At 37.8% G+C, this 13,449-nt stretch overlaps 1 protein-coding gene across 3 annotated transcripts in view; it reads left to right on the top strand.

Moving 5' to 3' along the window:
- The window catches only part of LOC109037860 (serine/threonine-protein kinase GL21140), an 89,852-nt gene that overhangs the window by 66,594 nt on the left and 9,809 nt on the right, over positions 1–13,449 (top strand). For all 3 annotated transcript variants that reach the window (XM_019052706.2, XM_019052704.2, XM_019052707.2), the window contains exons 8-9: positions 6,139–6,285; positions 13,168–13,314. In XM_019052706.2, coding sequence (XP_018908251.1) covers positions 6,139–6,285; positions 13,168–13,314 — 294 coding nt within the window. The remainder of the gene's footprint in view (positions 1–6,138; positions 6,286–13,167; positions 13,315–13,449) is intronic.

Genomic DNA, 13,449 nt, shown 5'->3' with positions numbered 1-13,449 from the left:
TATTTCTTTACAATTTCACAGTAGTGGTTGTAACAGTGTTATGGTTTTGGGTGGGAGAAAGTTATCAAATTTACTTTCTGTCGATAAAGTAGATTTGAAAACTTTCTGTCGACTAGAGCCTCTTGCTTTTCCCCAACTCAATGCTTCATCTATTCTCTTCTATGGACAGTCTATGATGATGGTTTGACGTTTCAATTGGTTTAAAACATTGACATAACCTCAACACAAATCTCTATAAATAAAATCGTTGGGGGTTTCAATGTAACGCTCATTTCTGAAGTTTTATTGAACCGTTTTCGACAACGCCTGATTCCGGTAAAACCTCTTGATGTCTCGATTTCCGCAAAATTGACTTTCCAAATTTTTCAGCCTTTTTTGCCTAAGAAGCTCTGAAAGCCGAATCCACCCCCCATCGGCCGTAAGTTCCCGAGGAAAGCCGTAAGTACCCGGTCACGGTTCGTTTGAACCAAAGTTAAATAAAAAGTCGATGAACTCATGATTTCTCTTCAAAACCTTGAGGTATGATGTAAATACATTCCTTTAAGCCCAAAACGAAAATATTCTATGGAGCTCTCGGAAAATAAGGCCGATTTAAAGGTTTTTAGCCCTGAATCGGCTGAAAATTGCTGATTACGGAGCAAATATCCAATAATTATGGCTGTACTCTTTGTTTTTTGAAGTTGTGGGGGCATCGAGGGTAGGAAAAGGCCTTTTTCTTCCTTCACCCTCCCCCCGCCCCCTTCCACAGAAAACTATTTACACCCATTCATATGCATGTGCTCAAATTGATATGCATGTCTTGCTAGTTTGAGTCGGTGGATTGGACCCAAAGTATAATTCCGATGACCAAACTCGAAAATTGCACAATCGCTTATTGCAACGTTGCAGATTTCCTTCTATTATTTTTTACGGCCGAGAATTTGTAGAATTTCAAGGAAAACTTCATTCGTTTTTTTTTTCAATGACATTAAAATTCAGTGGAAGTAATTCTCTCAAATCTTTCTATGGTTCGTATATAAATAAAAAAAGTAGAAAAATATACGAGCAGAAACTCTGAAACGTCGCAATCAAGATGCGTTTAATATTTGAGTTTACCTTTCAATATTCTTTAAAATGTATTAAAAATACAGCAGGATTAATTGGAATATTTGAAGAAAAAATAGTCTTTTTCACGAAAATAGAGAGTTAGTTATATTGAAAGCATTTGAGTACTGTGAAAAGAAACAACAAGGTCTCGGCTTTTATAGCGAGCAAGCCCCTGAGAGTGTCCATCAAGATTTTAAAGCCACATGGCTGAAATACAAAGTAGCAGAAACGAACCCGAACTACTTAACTCAATTGCTACGCGCAGTTTGCGAGTACAATTCACTGCATTTGTAATCTTGTGGGTATAATCATCTTTACTTAAAATTATACTAATATGCTTGATTATTTTTATAATTCCATCCTTAAATGATTTTATGCGATTTTTATATGATTTATGCTGCTTTGTCGTCCTGTATTCATTGTTTGCTTATATGCTTCCATTCACAGTACATTTTATGCTTGATTGCTAAATTGCTTTTCTGCCATTCTAACATGGTTATGCTTTGCCATATTTTGTATTCAAATGCTTTCAATATAACTAACCCTCTATTTTCGTGAAAAAGACTATTTTTTCTTCAAATATTCCAATTAATCCTGCTGTATTTTTAATACATTTTAAAGAATATTGAAAGGTAAACTCAAATATTAAACGCATCTTGATTGCGACGTTTCAGAGTTTCTGCTCGTATATTTTTCTACTTTCTTTATTTATATACGAACCATAGAAAGATTTGAGAGAATTACTTCCACTGAATTTTAATATCATTGTAAAAAAAAACGAATGAAGTTTTCCTCGAAATTCTGCAAATTCTCGGCCGTAAAAAATAATAGAAGGAAATCTGCAACGTTGCAATAAGCGATTGTGCAATTTTCGAGTTTGGTCATCGGTATTCTACTTTGGGTCCAATCCACCGACTCAAACTAGCAAGACATGCATATCAATTTGAGCACATGCACATGCATGGGTGTAAATGGTTTTTTATGGAAGGGGGCGGGGGAGGGTGAAGGAAGAAAAAGGCCTTTTCCTACCCCCGATGCCCCCACAACTTCAAAAAACAAAGAGTACAGCCATAATTATTGGATATTTGCTCTGTAATCAGCAATTTTCAGCCGATTCAGGGCTAAAAACCTTTAAATCGGCCTTATTTTCCGAGAGCTCCATAGAATATTTTCGTTTTGGGCTTAAAGGAATGTATTTACATCATACCTCAAGGTTCTGAAGAGAAATCATGAGTGCATCGACTTTTCATTTAACTTTGGTTCAAACGAACTGTGGCGGTGTAACGCCCAATTTGAGCGATCTACCTGGGCGATTTTCACGATTTTTGAGTTGACTGAAGCTTCTAACTTCCTGATGCTCGCTAAAATACGAAATTTTCCAAATTTTGAAAAGATAAGAATAAGAGACTTTGAAAAGACAGGATGGTCAAATGCTTCAATTTGCACCTTGTCTAGTGATCCACTCTTCATTTTCAGTTTAGTTTCAGTGTTGTTGTGAAAAGTCAGGACATTTCAGTCAGGAAATTTTTTCCTGCTTCGCCAAATCAGTAGACACCTAGCTCACCTCTGGATGAAAAGAGACATGAAGGGTTCTTGATCATCAGAAAACAAGACTTGCTACTTAACCCCATACCATGCAGTGGCCGCTACGCGGTCCAACCCCAAAAGGGCGCTTCACGCCCTGCAGGGCCTGCTTTGCAGGCCTTTGTTACTCAATTTAAGGAGAATGGGACTATTGGGGTATTATTTCTCATTAGTAGCCGCGAAAACCATGAGAATCGCCGCGGTTGATCTTCCAAAGGAATTGTGACTAAAGAAACCAAGATTCAATCTATTTAATTTTCCGCCAAAGAGCCTCCCAAAATTTCGCCCCTTTTTAGGTATTCGATTCGACCATCGCGGACCAACGTTTAAATGGAAGCTTATATCAACAGAAAACTCAGGAAAAAATTTCAAGATGAGTATTGGAACCGTTTTCGAGTTACGGGGGGGCAAAGGGGTCACAATCCCGCCTAATTTTTTGCTGTTTTCTTGTAGAATTGATGTATCGGCGGGATTCTTATCGTTGTTTACGCATGTGTAGCACATGGATTCCTACGTGTTTCTACTCGTAGAATCGATTTTCAACGTTGCCGAATCGATAAACTGATCAGTTAAACCGATTTTGAACGATTTTTCAAGGAAAATCGATGCTTTTTCAGGATCGAAATTGTTTATTTTCGATTCATGAATGAATAAATGCACCTGAATAGACTGAAGCACACGTAACCCTATGTATTTTGACACGGAGAATTGATTTTTAACGTTGACGAGTCGATTTATCCATCTTTTGTATCAAATTTTTGCGATTTTTTACGGAAAATCGATGACTTTTCAGCATTAAAATCGGGTTTGCTCCATCCGAGATCAAAGATATGTACCCAACAGGATTGGAGCACATCGACTCTTACGTATTTTTAAACGTGGAATCGATCTATAACCTCGATAAGTCGATGTAGCGATCAATTGTATAGAATTTTTTCGATTATTTGCGGAAAATCGATGGTTTATCGGGATTGAGATCGGTGTCTCTCCATCCAAGATCGGAGAAATGTACCCTTCATGATTCGAGCACATCAGTCCTTACGTAGGTGTTTCTACACGTAGAATCAATTTTAAACGTCGACGAGTCGATATATCGATCTGACATACACAACCCTTGGGATTTTTTACGGATATTCGATGATTATTTTGGATCGGTATTGGAAATATGTACCAGACATGACTGGAGCACATCGATTCGTTTCTGATTATTCTCGCAAAATCAATTTTTGAAGTCGACGAGTCGATATATTGACTGGTCATATTGACTTCTTGTGGTTTTTATGGAAAATCGATTTTTTGATCAGGAATGAAATTGGTTACCTACGGTCCGAGGGTGGAGATATGCACCTGACATGGTCGGAGCACGTCGTTTCCACGTACTTTTACACGTAGAATCATTTTTAAGGTTGACGAGTCGGTTTATCGATTGGTCATACTCGGCCAACTCGAGGGACAGTTTTATATCGACTTATCGAGGTTTTAGATCGATTCCACGTATAAAAATACGTAAGAGTCGATGTGCTCCAATCATGTTGGGTATATATCTTTGATCTCGGATGGAGCAAACCCGATTTTAATGCCGAAATGTCATCGATTTTCCGTAAAAAATCGCAAAAATTCGATACAAAAGATAGATAAATCGACTCGTCAACGTTAAAAATCAATTCTCCGCATCAAAATACATAGGGTTACGTGTGCTTCAGTCTATTCAGGTTCATTTATTCATTCATGAATCGAAAAGAAACAATTTCGATCCTGAAAAATCGTTCAAAATCGATTTAACTGATCAGTTTATCGCTTCGGCACGATGAAAATCGATTCTACGAGTAGAAACACGTAGGAATCCATGTGCTACACATGCGTAAACAACGATAAGAATCCCGCCGATACATCAATTCTACAAGAAAACAGCAAAAAATTAGGCGGGATTGTGACCCCTTTGCCCCGCCGTAACTCGAAAACGGTTCCTATACTCATCTTGAAATTTTTTCCTGAGTTTTCTGTTGATATAAGCTTCTATTTATACGTTGGTCCGATGGTCGAATCGAATACCTATAAAGGGGCCAAAATCAGCCTCTTTTTTGGGAGGCTCCAAAAATTCCCGCCATTTATTGGAGAGAATTTCAAATTATGCTTATGGACTCATTTAGTCGTGACGTCACAGCCAGCATTGATTCTTTCGACTACGGTCTCGGGTTCCAAACAATTGGCTGTCCTTCTGTCTGCATGACAAAAAACTATGGTGCTAAACTTTCTTTTGCTCTTCCGAAGAACGACAGTCTAAACCTTATGAGAAAAGTGGGCCCGGTTAAATCGGCTGGTTTTTTGATATGTTGTAGGTCTTAACCTACTGATTAAAAGTGTCAACGGGCCTTTCTTCCTATCTCGAAGTTTTACCCCTCATTTTGGGGGTCAAAGTTGCTAATTCAGCATATAATTGGTAGTTATGACACCCAGGTTCATCGGTCACCTTTAAGATGCTCTAATGGTTTGTTGAGTCTATTCTATCCTCTGAATAGGCTAGATACCATCCGAACTCAGAAACTGAACAATTTTGCCTTATAGGGAAGGAAGGGGGGGGGGTGTTTACGCCACCGATTTCAGCGTCAGCGAGTCGCATTAAACCGATTTCTTCGCCATGTTTTGGAGACTTTTTCATGTAAATGATTTCGACTGCATGTTGGAAGGTTGACTGAGATGCAGCTCAGAATATACCCCTAGAGGAGGGTGGGGGGGGGGGGGGGAGCGCGCGACCGAACTTGAGCAGCGAAAATTGCTTAGGCAAGTCGCATCAAACCGACGGTTTTGACATAAATTTGAGACTTTTTTCATGCCAATGAGGACGACTGCATCTGGGAGGGTCGACCGAGATGCAGTTCAAGATTGAAATAGAGGAAGAAAGTATTGTTAATCGCCTCTCCTATGAATTTCGCACGCCTTACTATAAAGTTGTAAAGCCAATCTGAAGTGAATTTCATAACCTCATATTTATCGGCAAATGGACTGTCAATGCTTTTAATCTCTACCCCCCTCCATTTGATTATTCTGCTAAAGTGAGTAAGGGGGAAGTATCGAACTACTTTTTGATTGACTGAGATGCAGCACAGAATATACCCCTGGATGAAGGGGGGGGGGATTATTACTTGACTACTGGATACTTGATTAATTCTTGAAATGTTTAAGAAGCACATGCGAAAGTCTTCGAGAAATAATCGAAAATATATTGAAATGTTTGGCAATAAAGCGTCCAAGCGTAAATGACGCTTGTGATACTTTGGCCGGAAGGTAAGGAAATGAAAAGGAAATGAATACAGGGAAATGTAGAAGTAGGTGTTATTAACAGGCCATGGTATACTTCATAATGTTGTCACCTTTTTTCTCATTTGCTAAGTTAGCATCATCTATACTTATCATATTACATGAATTTTATTGGATTCGCTGGCATTGATAGTTCATCATTTTTTTCAGGGTGGTGACCTATTTGACGCTGTTGCTAAACACGTTAAATTTTCCGAAGAGAATGCTCAAGTTATGATGATGAATTTAGCGTCTGCTTTAGCTTATTTACATGAAAATCATATTGTACATAGAGATATTAAACCAGAAAATTTAATGGTAAGTTTGAAGAGATTCAAGCGGTGGTCAAATCCTTCATTTTTCTGCAATTTCTTTTACAAAAAACCATATTTTTTCCTTTTTGCTATTCCTCCTTTTCCATCAATGCTTATCTTGTTTTTTCCTGGAAGCTAATGATTATTTTGCGTAATCAATGCTTTTTCATTCCCCCAGTAGAAAATTACACAACCCTCTCAGAGGATCTATTCAGGAGATAAACGCTATACACAAATTTTGAGAAGGTATCATACCAATTGAATCAGCACCTGCGAAACCGTCTGATGTCCAAAAAAACCAACATTTAGTAAACTGCAAAATACTGTGGGGGCCTTAGAATCGGTGTTTTGAAAAAAATCGGAGCATGTGTATCCTTAGTACAGGGTTGTAGAAAAGGCACACAACTGTTCCTTTTAAACTCCCACCCATTGCTGAGTAATTGTAAAAAAGAGCGCTGGAAATCGGACGTTTTCGTATGAGTCGCAAAAATCTACCCCAAAATAATTACTTTTGACCCCTCTAAAAACCTTGAAATTAGAGTAACAAATATTGTCAGACTGCCAGTGACACAAAAATAATTATTCAATTTTTCTTGGAGGTTCCAATGAAAGTTACGTAACAGCGGAAAATGAGTAATAACATAAACATAGACATCAGACGTTTTTGCATAATTTGAGATCGCCCCGTAAGAAATGAATTCAGGACTGCCTAGAATGCATAAAAGCGATCGTAATTATATACTTGTGGGTGAGATTTCTCATCTGTAGAGGATCCTAAACGAGAATCCGAATTCGCACCCTCGACAAAGTATGGGAAACCCCCCCCCCCCCCAAAAAAAAACCCCTAAAATCGAAAAATTTGTGTTTACCTGATTGCACTCTGAAAGATGAATTTAAATTGGACTGAACGGCATGGGTAGTGTTGTAAAATTGTGCATTAAAATATGAATCTAAAGGAAAAAGGGGTGAGGAGGTAACAACATTTTGAAGAGAAAATTTGAGTGTTGCATGTTCAGGGTATCTAAAAGTCCGGAATCTCTGGAAAGTCCGGAAACGATACTGATTTCTTAAGGGCGGTCTGGAAGCACTGAAAAAGTGCGGAAATTCTGCAAGAAGGTCCGGAATTTTTTAAACTGTTTTGTCTTCTTTGTGGCAATTCGAGCAAAAAATTCAAATTTTTCGAATTTTGTTGATTGGAAGTGCTGAAAAAGTATGGAATTTTTCTGTTGGGTGTACACTTGTGAACTACATTTTTCTATTAAAACAAGTTCTATTTCCCTTTGCAAACAAAATATGTACCTTACTTCCCTATTTGCATAGTATTTTTTCAAAAGAAGAAAAAATAACAATTTCTTATTCAAGGAATTGTACAATTATGAATTTCTAGGATTATTTGCGGATTTTTCCTGTCGCTCAAACTGTGTAGACAGCTATGTGCGAAGCATGTACGGGTCGCTAGTTCAAAAAATAAAAAGGATCTAAAGAATTTTTGTAAAGGCAAGCATACCTTATAACTCCGCCTAGAGGAGAGTTGTTTTTCTCTTGCTGGTCCCAAGCCCAGGAAAAGGAGGAGGGTTGTGCGTAGGGCTAGCAACCCTACCACGTAAAAAAAACAAAGCTACGAAAACCAAGACAAAGCCTCGGTACCCAGAAAACCCACGGATAAAGCGACCTAAAGAGTATGGATCACGGAAAAAAACCCAAAAAACCAAGGACATTATACTAGCCACATGGAATGTAAGAACTATGAAGAAGGCAGGGAAAATGATGGAAGTGACCAAAGAACTGCAGAAATATGCCATTGACTCCATAGCCGTCCAAGAGATCAGATGGCAAGGAGAAGGAAGAATAGACAAGAAAGAATTCAGCATGATATACAGTGGAACAAGTGAAAATACAGGGCAATTTGGCACAGGATTCCTACTATCCAAAGCAGCAAGAAATACTCTCCTAGAATATGAAAATATCAACCACAGAATCTGCCGAATAAGAATAAAAGGAAAATTTAGGAATATCACCATTGTGTCAGTGCATGCACCAACAGAGGAGAAAGAAGAAACGGAAAAGGAAAGTTTCTACGAGGCACTCGAAAAAGTGTGTACAAAAGTAAGCCAGCATGACATGCTGATAGTCTTGGGAGACTTCAATGCAAAAGTTGGAAAAAACGAAGACCAAAAACAAGTAGCTGGTATTCACACGCTACATGAGAAAAACAATGATAATGGTAACATGATGGTACAATTCGCAGCAAGAAATAAACTTTATGTCAAAAGCACAGCATTCGATCACAAAAGAATCCATCTTGGAACCTGGAAGATCCCAGGAAGTGAAGAAGTGAATCAAATCGATCACGTACTAGTATCCTCAAGACATATGTCATCAGTAATTGATGTAAAGAGCTGCAGAGGGCCTAACTGCGACTCAGACCATTTCCTTGTAAAAGTTAAAGTTAGAGAAAGAATCGCAAATGTAATGAAAGGGCCCAAACATGAAGTGAAGCGCTGGGCCACAGAAAACTTAAGCAAGAATAAAGAATTACAAAAGAAGTACGTGGATGTCTTGAACAGCAAGCTAAAGCAAGAAACAGATGGAATGGAAGGAAGGGATCAAACGCCTGAAGAGATTTGGACAGTAACTGAGAAAGCAATTTTAGAAGCAGCAAAAGAAACAATTGGAGAAAAACGAAAAACCAGAAATGAAGAATGGTTCGATGAAGAATGCATGAACATCATAGATCAAAAAAACGACGCAAGAAAAAAGATGCTGCAAAGAAACACAAGAGGAAATGAAGAAAGATATCACAAAGCAAGAAAAGAAGCTAATAAGCTTCTTAGAAAAAAGAAAAAAGAAGCAATGATACAACAAATAGAAGAAATAGAACAATTAAGCAAGCAAAATGAAAGTAGAAAATTCTATGCTGCCGTTAATAGAATGAGAAAAGGATTTCAACCGAAAACAAGCGGGTGCAGAAGTAAAGATGGTCAGTTACTAGGAGAAGAAAAGGACATAATGGAGAGATGGGCAGAACATTTCGAAGAGCTGCTAAATGAAAAGGAAAGGATGATACTAAACGACAAAGAAACAATGGAAAAAGAAGACCACACAAATGAGGATGATTTATCACAAACACCAACTATAGAAGAAGTTGCGGAAAGAATCAGAAGAATGAAAAATAACAAAGCTCCAGGCGAAGATGGAATTACAGCAGAGCTCCTTAAAAATGGAGGACAAATGTTAATCAAAGAAATGCATGAATTAATAAAAGCAATATGGAAATCTGAAAAAATGCCATCAAAATGGAATATCGGAACAATTTGTCCAATATTCAAAAAAGGAGACAAATTAGAATGCAAGAATTATAGAGGCATTACACTCTTAAGCACGGCATATAAAATAATGTCATCAATTTTAAATGAAAGACTGAAGAAGGTAGTCGAAAAGGAGATAGGTGAATACCAATGCGGCTTCCGAACAGGAAGAGGCACAGCCGATCAATTATTTGTGATCAGACAAACCATGGAAAAATGTCATGAGTACGGAATCGATTTACACATGCTCTTCGTAGACTTCAAGGAAGCATTCGACAGTGTCAATAGAAAGGCACTCATAAAGGCCCTGGATGAAATGAATGTACCAAGAAAGCTCATCAAACTTATAACAATGACCATGAGTAGCACCAAAGCCAAGGTTAAAATAGGAAATAAAGTGAGCAATGTTTTCGACTTTAACAAGGGCGTGAAGCAAGGGGATGGATTGTCAAGTACGCTATTTATAATAGCGCTGCACATGGCGGTCAAACATGTCGACCAAAGAGGGACAATATTCACGAAATCTAGTCAAACATGTGCCTATGCAGATGACATTGCCCTAATTGCGAGAACTAAAGAAAAATTAATAGAGATCTACAAAGAATTGGAAAAAAGAGCAAGAGATTTAGGACTAGTGGTAAATGTAATTAAAACCAAGTACATGATATTATCATCCTCAGAGTCAAGAAGAAAACCGCAAAACTTAATAATTGATGGCAAAGAATTTGAAGGAGTCAAAAAGTTCAAGTATCTGGGAAACCTAATCGATAATGAAGCCAGAACAACTACGTCAATTAAAGATAGAATACAAACAGGTAATGCAGCATATTATGCCAACTTGAAGCTAATCAAAAGCAGACTGATATCTCGGAAGACCAAGTTACAAATATATAAGACCCTTATTAGACCAATTGTTACATATGGCGGAGAAACATGGACTATGACAGAGAATGACAAGAGCATGCTGCGAAGATTTGAGAGAAAAATCATAAGAAGGATCTTTGGAGCCATCAAAGAAAATGGAGAATGGAGAATTCGAAACAACGGCGAAATCGACAAGATACTGGAACAAGAAGATATAGTTCGATTCATCAAATCGCAAAGAATTCAATGGCTAGGGCACGTTAGCAGAATGAAGGAGGAAAGAATGCCAAAGAGAATCATGAAAGCCAAAGTTCTATCGAAAAGAAAGAGAGGAAGGCCAGGGCTGAGATGGCAAGATGAAGTAGAGAAAGATCTTAGAGTAATGAACGTATCAGGATAGAAGGAAAAGACCATGGACAGAACAGGATGGAGGCGCGTTGTCTTGGAGGCCAAAGCCCACCCCGGGCTGTAGCGCCAGTAGTAAAAGTAAAGTAAAGCATACCTTATTTCTAAGCATTCTACCTTGCTCCGTCCTGTGCACGTTAATATCAGTTATCACCCGTCATCAAACATGATGCCTGCTACTGAATTTGTGTTAATCGTCCATCTGCGCGGTTACCGTGTTTTCCCCTCCCCCTCCCACGCCTTCAACAGTATTTTCATGTCGAGAAACTCCAATTTTTTGCCTCCCGGCTATCCTTCTCTTCAATCATTGGTCATTTCCATCATCCATCAAAGTCGATTTTTTCGATTTTGTCCTCAAGACACTGCACTGTGCATCATGTACCCATGGTCATAATTTCGTCACTTTTTCGGCGACGAATGAGACATCCGGGAAACAAACTCCCAGGAGGGTGAATTATATAATGAATCAACTAACAACGTCATCCGATCGGAATCAAGTTTATTTTTTGTATTATAAGTTGAACAATGTAATGAAATTGTTTATAAAGTAAATGGAAAATAATGTGAGAGTAAAAGGCACAAATATATTATTCTCTCAATATTATTTATCTTTTTTTTTTATCCTTTACTATCCGAAGTTAAAATTCTAGTCGAGACATTGCTGCTTGAAGGATCAAACCTAATCCATCCAAACCTGACACTATAGTATCCTATTAAAAGTCTACATTCTCCATATGATGCCTATAAACCACAGTCCCTAGTCCTCGAGATCCCACTCTTGCGGCGAAAATTAACTTTTCATGTACAATTTTGCAACTTTATACCAAAATATCTTCATATCACCACAGTTTGTAGGGTCTCCTCTCTCACTTTAAATTCTTGCACAATTTGGCAACCTCATTTAAACCCTGCAGTGTGGTATCGCCACATTTTGAAGGAGCAAAAACACACCTGCGGTGCATATTCTACAAATTGAAGGAGCATTATTAAATAAAACTGTTGCATGAGCCTCACATTGAAGGAGCAACAAGTAGTTTTTTCTGCACAATTTCACAACAACGCCTAATTACATCTACACAATTGTATGGCACGGACGACGGAGTTTTGTCTTAATGCAATTTTCGGTACTCCTTTGGAAAGAATATTTATAATAGAAAAGACAAGTAAATGCATGAAAGAAGATCTAGAAGAAATACAAAAAGACAGACTGACACGTTGGATCATAGAATGGGAATCATCATCTAATTATTGGCTGAAAAGACTAATCCCAGAATTACACCACTGGATATATAGAAGACACGGACATTCTGATTACCATTTAACTCAGTTTCTCTCCGGCCATGGAGCGTATGCAGACTATCTGTTCAAATTCAAACTAAGATCAAATCCATACTGCCCACATTGTAAAAATAACACCTAAGACACACCGGAGCATACGTTTTATACATGCGTCAAGATAAGAACACAAAAAGAAGCATCAGATACACTTTTACGAACAACATTAACACTAGATGAAACCGTACCGATGATGCTTGAATCAAGAAACAATTGAAAAGTGATGTATGCATATATCAAAGAAATACTTATACAAAAACAACAGATCCCGAGAGAAGATACAACAGAAGAACACACAGCCATCCCTTCCTCCCTCGATGAAATACCTACCATCCGTGATCCCGAAGAGAACAATTTAGACTAAAAGACTAGAAGATTGAGAAACTTCAAGCACTAATTTAGACTTTAAGTAACTCTATAAAGGGAAACGACATGAGGGATTTTATGATAATAAAAGTAGATATAAACTTAAGTTAGGCTTCAATAAATCAGTATGTAAACAAGGCCTTCGGGCTATGCTCTGTAAAGCGTAGCTTCCATCATGTAAAAATCATAATAATGTATTTGTTCCAAAAAAAAAGAAGAACAAAATGGTCTGACGCTGCTTACCCCAATTCATCTTTTAATGCCCAATTTCACAACACTGCCCACCCCGCTAACCTAATTTTTAATTCATATTTTTATGCACAATTTGCCGTAAAACCGTCATTTTCACACTACTTCTCTGAAAATTTTCCTCTCATTTTGAACTGTAAGCACAATGACAAAATTATAATTTCTTTCACTTTGTGCATCTAACCTTAACTGTTCTTAGTAAACTTTTTATTTCCTTATTTTGTCTTAGCCTTGAAAAAATGTCAGCAACATAAGATAAATGTTCATCAAGAAAGTTCTTCAAAGAGATCAAAAATTGGAATCTTTTAATTCTGTTTAAAATCTTCTTGTAACATACGCTCTTGTATTCTATTTTTCAGGTTCAAATGGATGATAAAAATGTGATATGCCTAAAAGTAGCAGATTTTGGATTAGCTCAAAAAGTCAATGGACCTGTTTTCACAGTGTGTGGGACGCCAACTTATGTCGCTCCTGAAATTTTATCTGAAGTGGGCTATGGCGTGAAGGTAGTGAATTTTTCTTGAATTCCCTAGCTTCTATGCTTTCAAAACCGCTGAATCTAAAATTTTGATCTTCGAGCCTCTTTCTTCAAAAGCCTTGTTAGCCTCCTAGCCCCCTTCTTCCGTACAATGTGAAGCAAA

Source organism: Bemisia tabaci, chromosome 2, assembly GCF_918797505.1.
Source record: "Bemisia tabaci chromosome 2, PGI_BMITA_v3".
Lineage (NCBI taxonomy): Eukaryota > Metazoa > Arthropoda > Insecta > Hemiptera > Aleyrodidae > Bemisia > Bemisia tabaci.
Note: the sequence above shows the minus strand (reverse complement) of the source record. Positions and strands in the feature narration are given on the sequence as shown.